The sequence below is a fragment of the Eleutherodactylus coqui genome, chromosome 4 (assembly GCF_035609145.1).
Source record: "Eleutherodactylus coqui strain aEleCoq1 chromosome 4, aEleCoq1.hap1, whole genome shotgun sequence".
Lineage (NCBI taxonomy): Eukaryota > Metazoa > Chordata > Amphibia > Anura > Eleutherodactylidae > Eleutherodactylus > Eleutherodactylus coqui.
Window position 1 is genome coordinate 1,192,715 of NC_089840.1, and position 19,089 is coordinate 1,211,803.

Sequence of the window (19,089 nt, forward strand, 5' to 3'; positions counted from 1 at the left end):
AGCTGCACTCACTATTCTGCTGGTGGAGTCACTGTGTACATACATTACTTATCCTGTACTGCTCCTGAGTTACATCCTGTATTGTACCCCAGAGCTGCACTCACTATTCTGCTGGTGGAGTCACTGTGTACATACATTACCTATCCTGTACTGCTCCTCAGTTACATCCTGTATTATACTCCAGAGCTGCACTCACTATTCTGATGGTGGAGTCACTGTGTACATACATTACTTATCCTGTACTGCTCCTGAGTTACATGCTGTATTATCCTCCAGAGCTGCACTCACTATTCTGCTGGTGGAGTCACTGTGTACATACATTACTTATCCTGTACTGCTCCTGAGTTACATGCTGTATTATCCCCCAGAGCTGCACTCACTATTCTGCTGGTGGAGTCACTGTGTACATACATTACTTATCCTGTACTGCTCCTGAGTTACATCCTGTATTATACCAAAGAGCTGCACTCACTATTCTGCTGGTGGAGTCACTGTGTACATACATTACTTATCCTGTACTGATCCTGAGTTATATGCTGTGCTATACTCCAGAGCTGCACTCACTATTCTGCTGGTGGAATCACTGTGTATATACATTACTTATCCTGTACTGCTCCTGAGTTACATCCTGTATTATACCCCAGAGCTGCACTCACTATTCTGCTGGTGGAGTCACTGTGTATATACATTACTTATCCTGTACTGCTCCTTAGTTACATCCTGTATTATACTCCAGAGGTGCACTCACTATTCTGCTGGTGGAGTCACTGTGTACATACATTACTTATCCTGTACTGATCCTGAGTTACATCCTGTATTATACTCCAGAGCTGCACTCACTATTCTGCTGGTGGAGTCACTGTGTACATACATTACTTATCCTGTACTGCTCCTGAGTTACATCCTGTATTGTACCCCAGAGCTGCACTCACTATTCTGCTGGTGGAGTCACTGTGTACATACATTACCTATCCTGTACTGCTCAGTTACATCCTGTATTATACCCCAGAGCTGCACTCACTATTCTGCTGGTGGAGTCACTGTGTACATACATTACTTATCCTGTACTGCTCAGTTACATCCTGTATTATACCCCAGAGCTGCACTCACTATTCTGCTGGTGGAGTCACTGTGTACATACATTACTTATCCTGTACTGATCCTGAGTTACATCCTGTATTATACCCCAGAGCTGCACTCACTATTCTGCTGGTGGAGTCACTGTGTACATACATTACCTATCCTGTACTGCTCCTCAGTTACATCCTGTATTATACTCCAGAGCTGCACTCACTATTCTGATGGTGGAGTCACTGTGTACATACATTACTTATCCTGTACTGCTCCTGAGTTACATGCTGTATTATCCTCCAGAGCTGCACTCACTATTCTGCTGGTGGAGTCACTGTGTACATACATTACTTATCCTGTACTGCTCCTGAGTTACATCCTGTATTATACCCCAGAGCTGCACTCACTATTCTGCTGGTGGAGTCACTATGTACATACATTACTTATCCTGTACTGCTCCTGAGTTATATGCTGTGCTATACTCCAGAGCTGCACTCACTATTCTGCTGGTGGAATCACTGTGTATATACATTACTTATCCTGTACTGCTCCTGAGTTACATCCTGTATTATACCCCAGAGCTGCACTCACTATTCTGCTGGTGGAGTCACTGTGTATATACATTACTTATCCTGTACTGCTCCTGAGTTACATCCTGTATTATACTCCAGAGGTGCACTCACTATTCTGCTGGTGGAGTCACTGTGTACATACATTACTTATCCTGTACTGCTCTCTAGTTACATCCTGTATTATACTCCAGAGCTGCACTCACTATTCTGCTGGTGGAGTCACTGTGTACATACATTACTTATCCTGTACTGCTCCTGAGTTACATCCTGTATTATACTCCAGAGCTGCACTCACTATTCTGCTGGTGGAGTCACTGTGTACATTCATTACTTATCCTGTACTGACCCTGAGTTACATCCTGTATTATACTGCAGAGCTGCACTCACTATTCTGCTGGTGGAGTGACTGTGTACATACATTACTTATCCTGTACTGACCCTGAGTTACATGCTGTATTATACTCCAGAGCTGCACTCACTATTCTGCTGGTGGAGTCACTGTGTACATTCATTACTTATCCTGTACTGACCCTGAGTTACATCCTGTATTATACTGCAGAGCTGCACTCACTATTCTGCTGGTGGAGTGACTGTGTACATACATTACTTATCCTGTACTGCTCTTGAGTTACATCCTGTATTATACTCCAGAGCTGCACTCACTATTCTGCTGGTGGAGTCACTGTGTACATACATTACTTATCCTGTACTGATCCTGAGTTACATCCTGTAGATCTTTTATTATAAAAGTAAAAAACACAACAAAGACAAACTGTAACAATCAGAATAACCATATAAAGCAATATAAGGCCCTTCCCCCACAGTCCGTGATCCATAAACAAAGTAAATGTCCATATCCGGGTTTCCTCCCCGCCGTACACACCCACACACATACACACTCTGCATATAACACAATATACAACTATAACACAATATACAGGTATATACCTAAAATATAAAACTAGGGAAACTATAACTACATAAAACCCTGTAAACTATAACTCCAGGTCCAGCCGTACCGCACTGCACCCACACAGAACAAATGGAAGCGATAACATAAATAGCATAAATAACTGAAATAGCAACATAAATAACCAAATATAAACAGAAAGACCGAGCCAACTGGCATAAAACTAACTAAAAATATGCTTGGTTTTTTTTTTTTTTTTTTTTTTTTTTTTTTTGGGTCCCCAGTGCAGCTTGGGGGCCAAGCCTGCTCCACCAGTCCATGCCCAGAGTTCTTAGTTCAGGATGTGCCAAGCCACACCAGGGGTTTTTTTTTTTTTTTTTTTTAGGAAATAGCACACTGTGCCTGCCGCAGCCTGGGGGCCATGCCCGCTCCACCAGTCCGTGCCCAGAGTTCAATGTTCGGGACGTGCCAGGCTACGGCTCGAGGCGTGAATCCCTCTCCCCCCAACTCCCCACCCAACCTACCTACCACCCAGAACGTGAATATATACAATATACAATATATACAAAAGCATAATACACTCCAACCAACATACATAATATATACTATATACATAACCCGAAAGCCTAAGGTCGGCTCTCCTGCAGCCCTACTTCATTCCATTTTGCCCATACCAAAACAAAAAGCTTCATGGTGCACTCACAGCCCCCCACCGGGATTGGAGGTGATAAGCCGGGCACAGACATCACAATGTTCTATCCCTTGAATTTAAAAAGGTGTCCCTATTCTCTCCCTAATTTGCCCTAGACTGTCCTTAGTCTGCCCCTCAGTCTGACCCTTCATGGAAAACTGTCCCTGCCCTATCCCTCCTCTTTCCCTATCCTGTCCCTATTCTCTCCCTACTCTGCCCCTAGAAGATTAAGAAAAGACTGTCCCTAACGAAATACAAGCCCTCTCCATAGGAGAGAAGCTTTAGATGTGCCCAGCCTCTCATACTCCAAAGAACGCACCTTCACCAGGTCACCCAGGATGTTCCTACATACCGTGTCCACGGGGAGGACTTTCAGTTCTGTCGAAATCAGGCACCGTGCACTCCAGATGTGGAACCTGACCACTAGGCTAACTAGAAATAAAGTGCAGCGGTCCCTGCCACCAAGGCCTCTGAAGGCTCCATAAGCCCACTCCGCATAGGAGAGGTGTGCCAGCTGATGCCAGCCTATGGAGACCCCTACCCGTTGGTATACCTCTGTATTAAAGGGGCACTGAAGCAGGAAATGCTCCATGCTTTCCAGCACGTCGCTGCACTCCTGACGGGGGCAACCCCTGTCAATCAGAGGCCTGCTCTTCAAGTTACCCCTTACATACAGTCTCCCGTGAAAGCAGCGCCAAGCCAAGTCCCAAAACTTCAAGGGGACCCGGGTTGAATTCAGTAAACGTAACCCTCCCTCCAGGTCCCGACTTGGGCAGTCCTTGAGCGCCAGGGGCTTCTGGAAATGGGTCAACAGGACTCTTTCGTCGAGGAGCCTCCTCGTCAGAGTCCTGATCTCCCACATCCCCAGACCCCACCGGCGTATCACCTTCAGAACCAAGGTAGCGTAAGCCGGGAGATGTCCGTGCTGCGTGCGAAGGTCCTTCACTCGCCCTCCTGTCTCCCATTCCTGGAAGAAGGGCCGAAACCATCCCCGGCAGGAGTAGACCCACGGAGGAGCCCTCTCTTGCCAGAGGTTGCCTATGTTGATCTTAAAAAAGGTGTCTACAAGAAACACCACAGGGTTGACCATAGACAACCCCCCTAGTCTCCTCGTGCGGTATGTAACATCTCTCCTGATCAGGTTCAACCTGTTCCCCCACAACATTAGGAAGAACAGGTTGTAGACCCGGGTCCAGAGAGGCTCTGGCAAAATGCATACGCTGCCCAGGTAGATGAATAAAGGGAGCAGGTATGTTTTGATCAAGCTAACTCTTTCCCGAAGGGTTAAAGACCAACCCTTCCACTGATTGACCTTGTGAGTGGCACCGTCCAGCCTGTCTACCCAATTTTGCATGGGGTAATCCCCCTGGCCAAATTTGATGCCAAGAACTTTTGCTGAAGTCTGGGGCACCGGAAGAGTGTCCGGGAGATCAAACACAGGATCCCCCCTTCCTAACCAGAGACTTTCGCACTTATCCCAGTTGACCCTGGACCCAGATGCCTCTGAGTAGCCATCCACCTCTGACAACACAAACTCCGCCTCCTCCCTTGAGGATACGAAGAGCGTGACATCATCGGCGTATGCCACTGCCCTCAGGGTAGCCTCCGGCACCACCCGGTCCATCCCGACCCCTGCTATAGGTCCACAATCAACCCTCCTAAGGAAGGGATCTATCGCAAACACATACAACAGGGGACTTAGAGGACAGCCCTGACGGACACCGGACCCCACCTCAAAAGGGCGGCCAAGCCAACCGTTCACCAGCGGGAAAGTCTCAGCCCCTGCATACAATGTTCGCAGCCAATCAACAAACCCCACTGGCAGGCCGTATCTCAGAAGGACTGACCAGAGGTACTCGTGGTTAACCCGATCAAACGCTTTGGCCTGGTCCAAGGACAGCAAGTACCCCTCCCAGTGACCAGCCCTACCCTGCTCCACTGCCTCCCGGACACCAAGAACAGCGCTAAAGGTGCTACGGCCTGGAACAGAGCAATGCTGGGCGCCCGAGAGGAGCCGGGGTGCAAACTTGACCAACCGATTAAACAGCACTTTTGCCAGAACCTTCCTGTCCGTATTGAGAAGTGCTATGGGACGCCAGTTCTCAATACGGCTCGAGTCTTTACCCTTTGACAGAAGGATCAAAGCTGACCTCCTCATTGACTTTGGCAGAGTGCCCGAGGAAAGACACTCATTTAATACCTCCGTCAAGAGGGGACTCAAGAGGTCCTTGAAGGTCTTATAATACTCGGATGTTAGTCCGTCCGGTCCTGGCGATTTTTTGAGCCGGAGCCCATCAATCGCCAGTTTAACTTCCTCTATTCTGATCTCTCCTGTCAAAACATCAAGAGAAGTGTCTACCCCCGGCTCAGGGACAGTTTCAGCCAGGAAAGCCGACATTACTTCCGAATCTAGATCCCTCTTTCCCAAGAGTTGCGAGTAGTAGGATCTGACGACCTCCAAAATCCCTGATCTGGATCGATTCAGGGATCCTGTACTATCGATCAGTCCAGTGACCACTTTACTATTCACTGACATCCTACAGTTTCTGTAAGGGTCGGGCGAGCGGTACTTCCCGAAATCCCTCTCAAAAACCAAGGATGCGTGTCTGTCATACTGGCACTTCTTGAGCAAAGATTTCACTCTGGAGATCTCCTCGCGGCTACCTCCAGTCGAAACGAGATGTTCGAGTTTCCTCCTCAGGCCGTTGTACAGGCGGTACCTGTCCAGGCATCTGAGGTTGGAGAGCTCTCGAAAGAACCTCGCCGCCCTCCTTTTGAACATCTCCCACCACTCTGACTTACTGCTACAGAGATCCAGTAATGGTACCTGGCTCTGCAGAAAATCCTCAAAGGACTGTCTTATCTCTGCTTCCTCCAGGAGTGATGAATTCAGTCTCCAAAAACCTCTGCCCATCCGGGGGGTCTCTGCAACATTCAGAGAAAACAATATTAGACAGTGGTCGGAGAATTCCACCTCAACAACGGACACTGGTGAAGAGATGGCTTCCTCCTTCAAATAAAACCTGTCTATTCTAGACCTGCTCTGACCTCTATAATAGGTGAACCCCTCGTGGCCTGGGGTGTGCCGGATGTGGACATCCACCAGGCGAGCCTCGCTAGCTATGCTATTAAGTGCAACGCTGTCAAAAGTCAACCGCCTGTCTCCAGAGCCTCCCCTATCGCGGGCTCTTGTGACTGCATTAAAGTCACCTCCAAAGACAACTTGGCGGCTGGTAAAAAGGTAGGGCTTGATCCTCATAAAGAGACTCTTCCTGTCCTTTTTTGACTGGGGACCGTAGATGTTGACAAGTCTCAATTCTTGTCCCTTCATGAGGACATCTAAGATCAGGCACCTTCCCATTTCTAATTCAATAACTCGTCGGCATTCAACCGCTGCGGTAAAAAGAACCGCCACTCCGCTATACGGCTCGGCCGCAAGAGACCAGTAGGAAGGGCCTGACCTCCACTCCCTTTTTGCCTTATGTACGGCTGCCAAGTCAGACAGCCTGGTCTCCTGCAAAAATAAAATGTCGGCTTCAACGCGGCCGAGAAAATCAAAGGCCGCAAATCTAGCCGTATCAGACTTAATGCTGGCAACGTTAATTGATGCCAGAGTCAGCGGAGTGGGTGCCGCCATCATGAGTGATTAAATTAGATGGCTTTCTTCCTCACACCCGCTTCCTCGGGGTCAGAGGAAAGCCCCTTACCTCTTTTTTTGGACACAGTTGTGTCCATAGCAGGGGATCCCCCGACCCCGTCGTCCTTGTTTCCAGGCTCCAGAGTAGCCTCCACCCCGGAAGGAACTATGCCTTCACGAGGTGGAGACTCAGCGCCCCCTGTTGACCCTTCCTTTGCCCTAGGGACCTTGCCCTCCGCCTCCCCCTCAGAAGAGGAGGAAGAGATGTCTTGGAGGGCTCGGAACCTATTGGAGAGTCCAACTGGAGGTGAGCAGGCTTTTCCTTCCAGTACTTGGCCCGGGGTGGGAGAAGATCTTGAATCCCCCCTTCGTTTCCTCCTCGTGGCACCTAGCTTACGCCGTTTCTCTAGCCACCTCTTGCCTTCCTCATCCACACTTTCACAGTGGGAGGAATCTGCAGAGTTGGTCTCCTCCCTCTGGATCCTCCTGTCCTCTTCATCTAAATCGCTGTCCCTCAAAGCCTCAGCCGCGAGATTTGCTTCTGGAACAGGGGCCACCATCGACCCACCTGCTGTGGGCGCTCCTGTCAGCTCCCTGCTCCGTCTGCGTTTCTCCTGACGCCTCTGCTCCGCAGGCGTCTTTTGGCGGTTCTTCACTGGCTCCTGAGCTCCTCCACCTCTGCTGGTCCCCTCACCCCCAGAGGCCACATCATGACCCCCATCAGTAGGTGCTGAGACCGCATTGGCAAAGGAACGTGGGCAGCGACTAAACGGGTGACCGAGGTCACCACACAGGTTACACCTAATCTCCGCACAGGAGGCGGCTAGATGACCCAGACCCCCACACAGAGCGCACTTCAAGGTCTTACAAGCGGCGCTCAAGTGTGAGGGGTCGCCGCACCTGTGGCAGAGCTTCGGCTGCCCCTGGTAAAAGGCCAAGATACGATCCCTGCCGAGGAAGGCTGCAGATGGTATGTGTGCCACTGAGTTACCGGAACGCTTCAGCTTGACCATAAACGTCCAGGCCCCAGACCATATGCCGTGCTCATCCCTGTTCTTTTGGGGCATCTCCGTCACCTCTCCGTACCTACTGAGCCACGTCATGATGTCAAAGCAAGAAAGTGACTCATTACGAGTCAAAACGGTCACCTTCTTGATACCGTTCTGGCGAGACACCACCTGGATGGCAAAGTCTCGCCAACCGGGCTCGTTTTTCACCAGCTCGTAATTCCCCCAGAAGATTTCTAGGCCCTCTGGGCGAACGAAACTGATGTCAAACTCAGACGTGCCGTAGGGATGGATCAGGGCAAAGATGTCAACCGCCCTGAAGCCCATCTTCAGCAGAAGCTCCACTATCCTTGCCCTCGGGGGGCATGCATCATTGCCTCTCCAACGAAGACGGACCACATTCCTACGACCTGCGTCCTGCCCGGGTGTCGGTAGGGACCATACGGTTTCCCCCCTTTGCTCTCGGAAGGCACCCAAGCCATGTCTCTCTTTCCAGAGAGATAGATCCACCTCTCTTCCTCCAACTGTGATTGTACTCTCCCCCTTCCGTAAAGCCTCCAAGAGACGCTGTTGCAAAACGCCCTCCCTAGAGCCTGGAGACAAGGAGGACCCCTCCCCTCCAGCGGCGACACTGGCATAACTCCTACCAGGTGTTGTCGCCGCCGGAGGGGCGACTGGACCCCATGACCCCTCTGGCCTAACTACCTTATCCCCTGGGCCTCCAGATTCCTGGCCGCCAGGGGTACCCGAGGTGCCTGGAGGCCCAGCAACTGCAGAGGAACGTGTACCCTCGGCCTTGTCCCTTACATCTGCCGCACGCTCTCGCACATTCATCCCCGGATCTACCACTTTTTTCCTTGGATCATGTGGTCCATGGGTCCTGGCCTCTCCAGAGGTAGATGGTAAAACCTCCGGATTTTTGCTTGTGTTTTTACTTTTTCTTTTTTTCTTTTTTGCCTCCGCATCACTGGAGGCGCGGGATCCGGCCTGACTTGCTCCCAAATTATGGGAGACCCCAGATTTTAGGTCCACAGCCCCCTCCGCATCACAGGCAGCACTTGCTGCATTAGTGGCACCGCTGCCACCCTCCTTGCCGGTACCGCGACCTGCATCTGTACTGGCCTTTACTGCGCCTTTCTTACTGATCTCCTTGCCCTTGTTACCAACTAGCACAGGGACAGGGGGTCTGACCAGCTGGGCCCTTTTCTCCCCAACTTCCCGCTCCAGGCCCACCACAGAGCCCGAGCCAGGGGGGTTTTTGGGGTCAGAACTCTGATCCGACTTCGCAGCCAGACCAGAGCTCCCAGGAACGAACACAAGCTTTTCCTGCAGCTTCTCCGGTTTCTTTTTCTTTCTCTTTATCTTTGTGTCCTGCTCTGGCAACTCGTCGCCAAACATGAAGCCCTCCATATGTACAGAGGCTTCCGGCTGCGGGGTCTTCTGTAGCTGCAATCTCCCTGTTCTTTCCTCCACCTCAGATTCCCCTGAGGTGGAAGGCAGCGCAATCTCTTCAGGTAGCTTGCCTCTGGGACTTGTAGTGCCTCTGGGCGTTGGTGCCAAGTCTTGAGAGCACACAGGCTGCTCCAGGGTCTCCTGCACATCCTCAAACTCTTCATCTGAGGCTTCACCATCACTTGACTCATGGTCACTGCACCTTGCCGCCATCTTAGCAAACCGGTCGTCGTTCAGAATTTTTTCTTTAAAGGGCCCGCTCTCCTCCAGGATCTTTGCCCTCACCGCTTCCCACATCTTTATGCAGTCTTTGCACTTATTTATCGCTGACCTGGCTTCTGCCTGTTTGTCTTTAGAAGCTTTTTGCTCCAGTAACATTTTGGCGTCACGGAGCTTCCCTTTTTGTACCACCAACATTTTCCCTGCAAAGTTGTAGTCAGTGATGTTTTTAGCCAGCTTGGAGGCCAGCTCAATCACAGATTCCTCCTTCTTTTTGTCACTCCACATTCCCGTGCTTACCGGTATCTGCGGCTCACCTGCTCTCCTGCGGGTCTGGCTGCGCGTAACCATCTCACTCCCGGTGCTGTCAGAAGCTGCCGTGCTGACAAACGGAGCCACGCTGGTGCAGCCACGGCCCGGACCCAGTCTCTTCTTACCTCCAGCAGCTCCTGTCTTCTTGCGGGCTGCTGGCTTTTCTGGCACCCGTGGCAAAGTTTTTTCGGAAGACTCTGATGCCGCCATTGCCATCACTTCCCTCCCTCCCCCCAAGTGGCCCCGGGGGGAGGAGGTGCGGTACTCCATGTCCAACAAAGCCCAGAAAAGTGCACCTTCTCTGGGATCCAAACTCAGCAAAACCTCCTTCTCTGACCACACCCTGGAAGTTGCAGAGCTTAACCAGCACACACCCAACTCCAGAAGCTGCACTCACTATTCTGCTGGTGGAGTCACTGTGTATATACATTACTTATCCTGTACTGCTCCTGAGTTACATGCTGTATTATCCTCCAGAGCTGCACTCACTATTCTGCTGGTGGAGTCACTGTGTACATACATAACTTATCCTGTACTGATCCTGAGTTATATGCTGTGCTATACTCCAGAGCTGCACTCACTATTCTGCTGGTGGAGTCACTGTGTACATACATTACTTATCCTGTACTGCTCAGTTACATCCTGTATTATACCCCAGAGCTGCACTCACTATTCTGCTGGTGGAGTCACTGTGTACATACATTACTTATCCTGTACTGATCCTGAGTTACATCCTGTATTATACCCCAGAGCTGCACTCACTATTCTGCTGGTGGAGTCACTGTGTACATACATTACCTATCCTGTACTGCTCCTCAGTTACATCCTGTATTATACTCCAGAGCTGCACTCACTATTCTGATGGTGGAGTCACTGTGTACATACATTACTTATCCTGTACTGCTCCTGAGTTACATGCTGTATTATCCTCCAGAGCTGCACTCACTATTCTGCTGGTGGAGTCACTGTGTACATACATTACTTATCCTGTACTGCTCCTGAGTTACATCCTGTATTATACCCCAGAGCTGCACTCACTATTCTGCTGGTGGAGTCACTATGTACATACATTACTTATCCTGTACTGCTCCTGAGTTATATGCTGTGCTATACTCCAGAGCTGCACTCACTATTCTGCTGGTGGAATCACTGTGTATATACATTACTTATCCTGTACTGCTCCTGAGTTACATCCTGTATTATACCCCAGAGCTGCACTCACTATTCTGCTGGTGGAGTCACTGTGTATATACATTACTTATCCTGTACTGCTCCTGAGTTACATCCTGTATTATACTCCAGAGGTGCACTCACTATTCTGCTGGTGGAGTCACTGTGTACATACATTACTTATCCTGTACTGCTCCTGAGTTACATCCTGTGTTATACTCCAGAGCTGCACTCACTATTCTGCTGGTGGAGTCACTGTGTACATACATTACTTATCCTGTACTGCTCCTGAGTTACATCCTGTATTATACTCCAGAGCTGCACTCACTATTCTGCTGGTGGAGTCACTGTGTACATTCATTACTTATCCTGTACTGACCCTGAGTTACATCCTGTATTATACTGCAGAGCTGCACTCACTATTCTGCTGGTGGAGTGACTGTGTACATACATTACTTATCCTGTACTGCTCTTGAGTTACATCCTGTATTATACTCCAGAGCTGCACTCACTGTTCTGCTGGTGGAGTCACTGTGTATATACATTACTTATCCTGTACTGCTCCTGAGTTACATGCTGTATTATCCTCCAGAGCTGCACTCACTATTCTGCTGGTGGAGTCACTGTGTACATACATTACTTATCCTGTACTGATCCTGAGTTATATGCTGTGCTATACTCCAGAGCTGCACTCACTATTCTGCTGGTGGAGTCACTGTGTATATACATTACTTTACCTGTACTGCTCCTGAGTTACATCCTGTATTATACCCCAGAGCTGCACTCACTATTCTGCTGGTGGAGTCACTGTGTACATACATTACTTATCCTGTACTGCTCCTGAGTTACATCCTGTATTATACTCCAGAGCTGCACTCACTATTCTGCTGCTGGAGTCACTGTGTACATACATTACTTATCCTGTACTGCTCCGGAGTTACATCCTGTATTATACTCCAGAGCTGCACTCACTATTCTGATGGTGGAGTCACTGTGTACATACATTACTTATCCTGTAGTGATCCTGAGTTACATCTTGTATTATACTCCAGAGCTGCACTCACTATTCTGCTGGTGGAGTGACTGTGTACATACATTACTTATCCTGTACTGCTCCTGAGTTACATCCTGTATTATACTGCAGAGCTGCACTCACTATTCTGCTGGTGGAGTCACTGTGTACATACATTACTTATCCTGTACTGATCCTGAGTTACATCCTGTATTATACCCCAGAGCTGCACTCACTATTCTGCTGGTGGAGTGACTGTGTACATACATTACTTATCCTGTACTGCTCCTGAGTTACATCCTGTATTATACTCCAGAGCTGCACTCACTATTCTGCTGGTGGAGTCACTGTGTACATACATTACTTATCCTGTACTGACCCTGAGTTACATCCTGTATTATCCTCCAGAGCTGCACTCACTATTCTGCTGGTGGAGTCACTGTGTACATACATTACTTATCCTGTACTGCTCCTGAGTTACATCCTGTATTATACTCCAGAGCTGCACTCACTATTCTGCTGGTGGAGTCACTGTGTACATACATTACTTATCCTGTACTGCTCCTGAGTTACATCCTGTATTATACTCCAGAGCTGCACTCACTATTCTGCTGGTGGAGTCACTGTGTACATACATTACTTATCCTGTACTGCTCCTGAGTTACATCCTGTATTATACTCCAGAGCTGCGCTCACTATTCTGCTGGTGGAGTCACTGTGTACATACATTACTTATGATGTATTATACTTCAGAGCTGATATCTCCCAGCATGCCCCTGTGTGGCTTCTGACTGTTCGCTCCAGTGATACACAGGCAGTTGTGCAGTAATCTGCAGTCCGTCTGGTCCTTGAGCAGATTTGTAGCGTTCGTCTGTCAGGAGTTCTATTGTAGTTTGGAGAATGCTGTAGTCTCAGCTGGTGGGGTCTGATGTATATGTGAACCAGATGTATCACTATGGTACTAGGAACCGTGTGATTGGCCGTAGCCGTGATGTCATTGACCGTAGCCGTGATGTCATTCTTACAATGTCTCACGGTTAAAGATCGATGTTTCTGAGGTGGACACACTTTCTACAGCATCTCCTCTTTTAGGCTAGGGTCACACAGGGCGGATTTGCCGCGGTTTTGCCGCAGCAGATCCGCCCGCGGCAAAACCGCCCGCGGCCGCTAATCCCGGGATTAGCCAGCCATGTGGATGAGATTTCTCAGAAATCTCGTCCACACGGGACGGCTAATCCGCTGCGGTAAATCCGGTTGAAACCGCGGCTGCGGCGGCCGCGGTTTCAAAAGAAGCAGCATGTCCATTCTTTTTTTCATTCCGCTGCGGCCGCGCTCTCCTCTATGGGAGCGCCGGCCGCAGCGAAAGAGCGAGCGGCCGGGCCGCTTCAAAGCCGCCGCGGCATAAACCGCGGCGGTTCTCCCGGCGGAAATCTCGCGGTTTTTGCTGCGGCCAAACCGCGAGATTTCCTACGAAAATCCGCCCCGTGTGAACCCAGCCTTACTGTCAAGATTGCTCCTTCAGTGAATGTAATGTCCTGCTGTCTTACAGGCCACGCCTCTTTTCTATATGCTCCACCCCTTTAAATACTCAAAAATAGCCTCAGAAGACGAGTGAGTGTTCTATCCATATGGAGCAAGTCACATGACAATTTCCTGGTGCCCCCTGATGTCATGCTTACAAAGACACACATTGATAAACGCGCCATTGCTGTCACTTCAGGACTTCTTATCCTCCTCTTCTTTGATCTTGTGTGATACAATAAAACCTGTGACAAAGAGAGGATTTGTATATATGTCCTCCATTCCGCCTCCAGACATGAGACCCAAGCTCTGTCTGCCTGTAAGGCACCTGGCTGCGGCGTGAGCCCTTCCCCTGCTGTGCTGGTAGAGCATGGTAATCTCTGCCTCCTAAGAGTCCGCAGGGATGTTGTCACCATGTTGATGGTTCCTGGAACCAACTATAAGGAAGCACTGACATCGGGAGGTCTGATGGTGGAGACAGATATGTGTGGCAGTCTAATGGTAGAAACTGTTTCCTTCTAGTGCCTCCTGATCAACCTCGGCTGACCGTGTCGAAGAGTACGTCTTCTTCCATAACCCTTTCTTGGATACCGGGAGATAATGGAGGGAGCTCTATCCGAGGTAAGATGCAAGGCTTTCATAGAATAGTAGAGTTGGAAGGAACTTCCGGAGTCATCGGGGTTTCTCAGGGGTCATCGTGGTTCATCAGGAGTGATTGGGGTCTTCAGGGGTCATCAGAGTCCTTAGGGGTCATCGGGGTCCTCAGTGGTCATTGGGGTCTTCAGGAGTCATCAGAGTCCTTAGGGGTCATTGGGGTCTTCAGGGGTCATCAGAGTCCTTAGGGGTCATCGGGGTCTTCAGGGGTCATCGGGCTCCTTAGTGGTCATTGGGGTCTTCAGGTCCTCTGGGGCATCGGGTCTGATCCCCTACTCAATGCAGGATTCACTAAGTCACTCCAGACAGATTTTGAAGTCTTAATGCTCCTTGGGGTATCTATAGACGGTGCAGCAGGTGTTCCCGGGCACTGGGGCATAAGGGGTCCCATATGAGGAGACCAGCAGTATAAATGGGGCCCTAGTGGAGATTCTGCACTGGGACCCAGCAGCTACAAATTACCGCTGAGGGCTCTGCCGATCTAGAGAACAGGTGCCCATTTCACCCCTCCTCCTCACCGTGAGGTTGCTGCGCCCTGCACTGTGAAGGGTAGACTGAACGGACTGCTGGTCGTGTAGGTGTAGTAGTGCCCCATTCCCTTCGGAGACGCCCGAGCGGCACCCATTTGGCTCTTTCCATCAGCCCCATTGAAATGAATGGAGCGCTGACTGTGCACGTTGGCCAGTGCTCCATCCACCCGGACATCTCTGCGGCGGACGGGAGTCCCATCTCAGCAAGGTATGCCCTATCTTGTGGACGGGAGATCATTTGTATTCTCAGCTCCTTTACTTATTTTTAGGGAAGGTATAAGACTAAGAAATTGAGGGGGAGGGGGTGGGGGGATAGATACCATTGACCTACGTACTAAGCTCTACCAATCCATAAGAGGACTGATTTAGAGCTAGCCTCCTCAGTTATCCCTGTCAGACAGCTCCCGGAGCGGATCTCACCGTAGGAAGCTCTCCTTCATACAGTCTAGTATCTGCATTGGGGTCACATATTCCCCGGCTGCGCTGCTGGAACTGACGGAGAGTTTTCCTCGCCAACATGAATGCTTCTGTATCTATTCCTGAGTCAGCATATCCATTAGCTGAGCCAAGTCCGTCATATACAGTCCCAACCAATCTGAGGAGGCCTCTCATTATCACGGAGACCAATCCTCCTCTGGTCTCATTAGAGGGGACTCTACCACCTGCTCGGCGCATGGTCCTCATTAATTGAGACGCCGGTCTCTAGGATGGTGACTCAGACCTGAAGACATGTCCCACTGTCTGTCGTTTGGTGGACTAATCTCTGATATGTCCATGCTACTATTGGAAATGAGGTTCCTCATGAACTGCCGCGAATTTGGCAGTGAAACGCGTCGAGCCGAGAACCGAATCCGTTATTGTACGTTAAACCAGAGAGATTGTACAAATTAGTGATCACTACCTTCACTTCTCTGCCCTCCTGAGTAATACTTGTTATCTGGACCGCCAAAATGGACGCAGGCGGTTTCTAAATAAGTGATCCAGCATAAAGAACGGATCGTCGTGTTTGGTTTCATCTGCAAGATTTTCTGTAGAAGAAATTTAATTCACATATACGAGGGGCCGCTACCATTATGTGGGAGGGGCCACTACCATTATGTGGGAGGGGCCACTACCATTATGTGGGAGGGGCCGCTTCCATTATGTACAAGGGGCCGCTACCATTATGTGGGAGGGGCCGCTACCATTATGTGGGAGGGGCCGCTACCTTTATGTGGGAGGGGCCGCTACCATTATGTGGGAGGGGCCGCTACCATTATGTGCGAGGGGCCGCTACCATTATGTGGGAGGGGCCGCTACCATTATGTGGGAGGGGCCGCTACCATTATGTGGGAGGGGCCGCTACCATTATGTGGGAGGGGCCGCTACCATTATGTGGGAGGGGCCGCTACCATTATGTGGGAGGGGCCACTACCATTATGTGGGAGGGGCCGCTTCCATTATGTACAAGGGGCCGCTACCATTATGTGGGAGGGGCCACTACCATTATGTGGGAGGGGCCGCTTCCATTATGTACAAGGGGCCGCTACCTTTATGTGGGAGGGGCCGCTACCATTATGTGGGAGGGGCCGCTACCATTATGTGGGAGGGGCCGCTTCCATTATGTACGAGGGGCCGCTACCATTATGTGGGAGGGGCCGCTTCCATTATGTAGGAGGGGGAGGGACTGCTGATAAGTCTTTGGCCTTACCCAGAAAGAAAAAACAAGATAAAGATAGAAGATGACACTTTCCATTTCTCCCACATCCTCTCCACTGATGCCAGCACACTTCTTACATCGGGATTCCAAGTTCTGTAAGCCTTGCAAAAAGGAGGATTTCGGTTGTGCCTCAAACCAGTCATCCGTAGCAGCCATAGCATCAGAAATGATGGGACATTTGGTCCCCTTGGGGTGTTTCTTCTGGAAACAGATGATAGTCGGAGGGAGCTAGATCTGGTGAATAAGGTGGGTAGTCAACCAGCTGGAAGCCTAGCTCCACCAGTTTTGCTGTGGTCCCTTGTGCAGTGTGAGCGGAGGCATTGTCTTGCAGGAACAAGATTTCTTTGGACAGCTTGCTGCACCTTTTGGCCTTCAGAGCTGCCTTCAATTGGTCCAAAAGATCAATGTAATACATTGCATTGATGGTGGAACCATTGTGAAGGTCGTCCACTAGCAGCAGGCCCTCCTTATCCCAGAACACAGACACCATCACCTTAGTGGCTGAGAACCACTGGGCCTCCACTCTGACTGCTCCCCCTAGTGGTGGCTGTATATATCTGTATGTAGTGAGCTCCCCCTAGTGGTGGCTGTATATATCTGTATGCAGTGAGCTCCCCCTAGTGTTGGCTGTATATATCTGTATGTAGTGAGCTCCCCCTAGTGGTGGCTGTATATATCTGTACACAGACGCCATCACCTTAGTGGCTGAGGATCACTGGGCCTGCACTCTGACTGCTCCCCCTAGTGGTGGCGGTATATATCTGCATGTAGTGAGCTCCCCCTAGTGTTGGCTGTATATATCTGTATGTAGTGAGCTAGTGGTGGCTGTATATATCTGTATGTAGTGAGCTCCCCCTAGTGGCGGCTGTATATATCTGTATGTAGTGAGCTCCCGCTAGTGGTGGCTGTATATATCTGTATGTAGTGAGCTCCCCCTAGTGGTGGCTGTATATATCTGTACACAGACGCCATCACCTTAGTGGCTGAGGATCACTGGGCCTCCACTCTCTGACTGCTCCCCCTAGTGGTGGCTGTATATATCTATATGTAGTGAGCTCCCCCTAGTGGTGGCTGTATATATCTGTATGTAGTGAGCTCCCCCTAGCGGTGGCTGTATACATCTGTATGTAGTGAGCTCTCCCTAGTGGTGGCTGTATATATCTGTATGTAGTGAGCTCCCCCTAGTGTTGGCTGTATATATCTGTATGTAGTGAGCTCCCCCTAGTGGTGGCTGTATCTATCTGTATGTAGTGAGCCCCCCTAGTGGTGGCTGTATATATCTGTACACAGACACCATCACCTTAGTGGCTGACAACCACTGGGCCTCCACTCTTCTGACTGCTCCCCCTAGTGGTGGCTGTATATATCTGCATGTAGTGAGCTCCCCCTAGTGTTGGCTGTATATATCTGTATGTAGTGAGCTCCCCCTAGTGGTGGCTGTATCTATCTGTATGTAGTGAGCTCCCCCTAGTGGTGGCTGTATCTATCTGTATGTAGTGAGCCCCCCTAGTGGTGGCTGTATATATCTGTACACAGACGCCATCACCTTAGTGGCTGACAACCACTGGGCCTCCACTCTTCTGACTGCTCCCCCTAGTGGTGGCTGTATATATCTGCATGTAGTGAGCTCCCCCTAGTGTTGGCTGTATATATCTGTATGTAGTGAGCTCCCCCTAGTGGTGGCTGTATCTATCTGTATGTAGTGAGCTCCCCCTAGTGGTGGCTGTATCTATCTGTATGTAGTGAGCCCCCCTAGTGGTGGCTGTATATATCTGTACACAGACGCCATCACCTTAGTGGCTGACAACCACTGGGCCTCCACTCTCTGACTGCTCCCCCTAGTGGTGGCTGTATATATCTGCATGTAGTGAGCTCCCCCTAGTGGTGGCTGTATATATCTGTACACAGACGCCATCCCCTTAGTGGCTGAGGATCACTGGGCCTCCACTCTGACTGCTCCTTGGTTTCAGGGTCATACACATATATCCAGGTCTCATCCATGGTGACCGGTCCATCCAGGAAGTTCTTATCAGTCCGTAAACGCTGACAGATGGAGCGGGGAGTTGTCACTCGATGCTTTTCTAATCTGTTGTCAGACATTTGGGGACCCACTTTGCAGATGGCTTCTTCATGGATAATGACACAAACCCGTTCCCCATAAACCCCCATGATGGCGGCTATTCCTGCCGCCGGCCGATTCTCCAGTAGGAGGTTGTGCGCAGCATCGGCGATCTCCGGAACAACAACCACCTCTCTCGGTTGTCCGGGATGTTCCTCATCATTGGGGCTGAAGTGGCCCCCAGTCCATAACTGTAGGATATGAAGGGCATTGACCCCCGATGTCTGCCACATATCACCAGGAATATCCTGCGCCGACTTTATCACTCCTCTGCTCTCATTGGCTGTGAATATCGCCTTAGACTCCGCCATGTTGTTTTCCCGCGTGCCGAGATCACTGTGGTCATAAGCTACAAACATATATTAGACATAAGGCTTCCATGTGATGTAACATCCGTTACCATAGAAACAAAGAACACAAAGCCAAAGCCTTATCACACCCCTCGTATAATCTTTCTCAGGAGACGTCTAGTATCTGCCACCGTCAGTCCAATATTAGACAGGTCACTGCTCT

General features: G+C 50.0%; 1 protein-coding gene across 1 annotated transcript in view; it reads left to right on the top strand.

The window, feature by feature from the left end:
* The window catches only part of DSCAM (DS cell adhesion molecule), a 740,634-nt gene that overhangs the window by 502,906 nt on the left and 218,639 nt on the right, over positions 1-19,089 (top strand). The window contains exon 24 of the mRNA XM_066598936.1: positions 14,097-14,195. Coding sequence (XP_066455033.1) covers positions 14,097-14,195 — 99 coding nt within the window. The remainder of the gene's footprint in view (positions 1-14,096; positions 14,196-19,089) is intronic.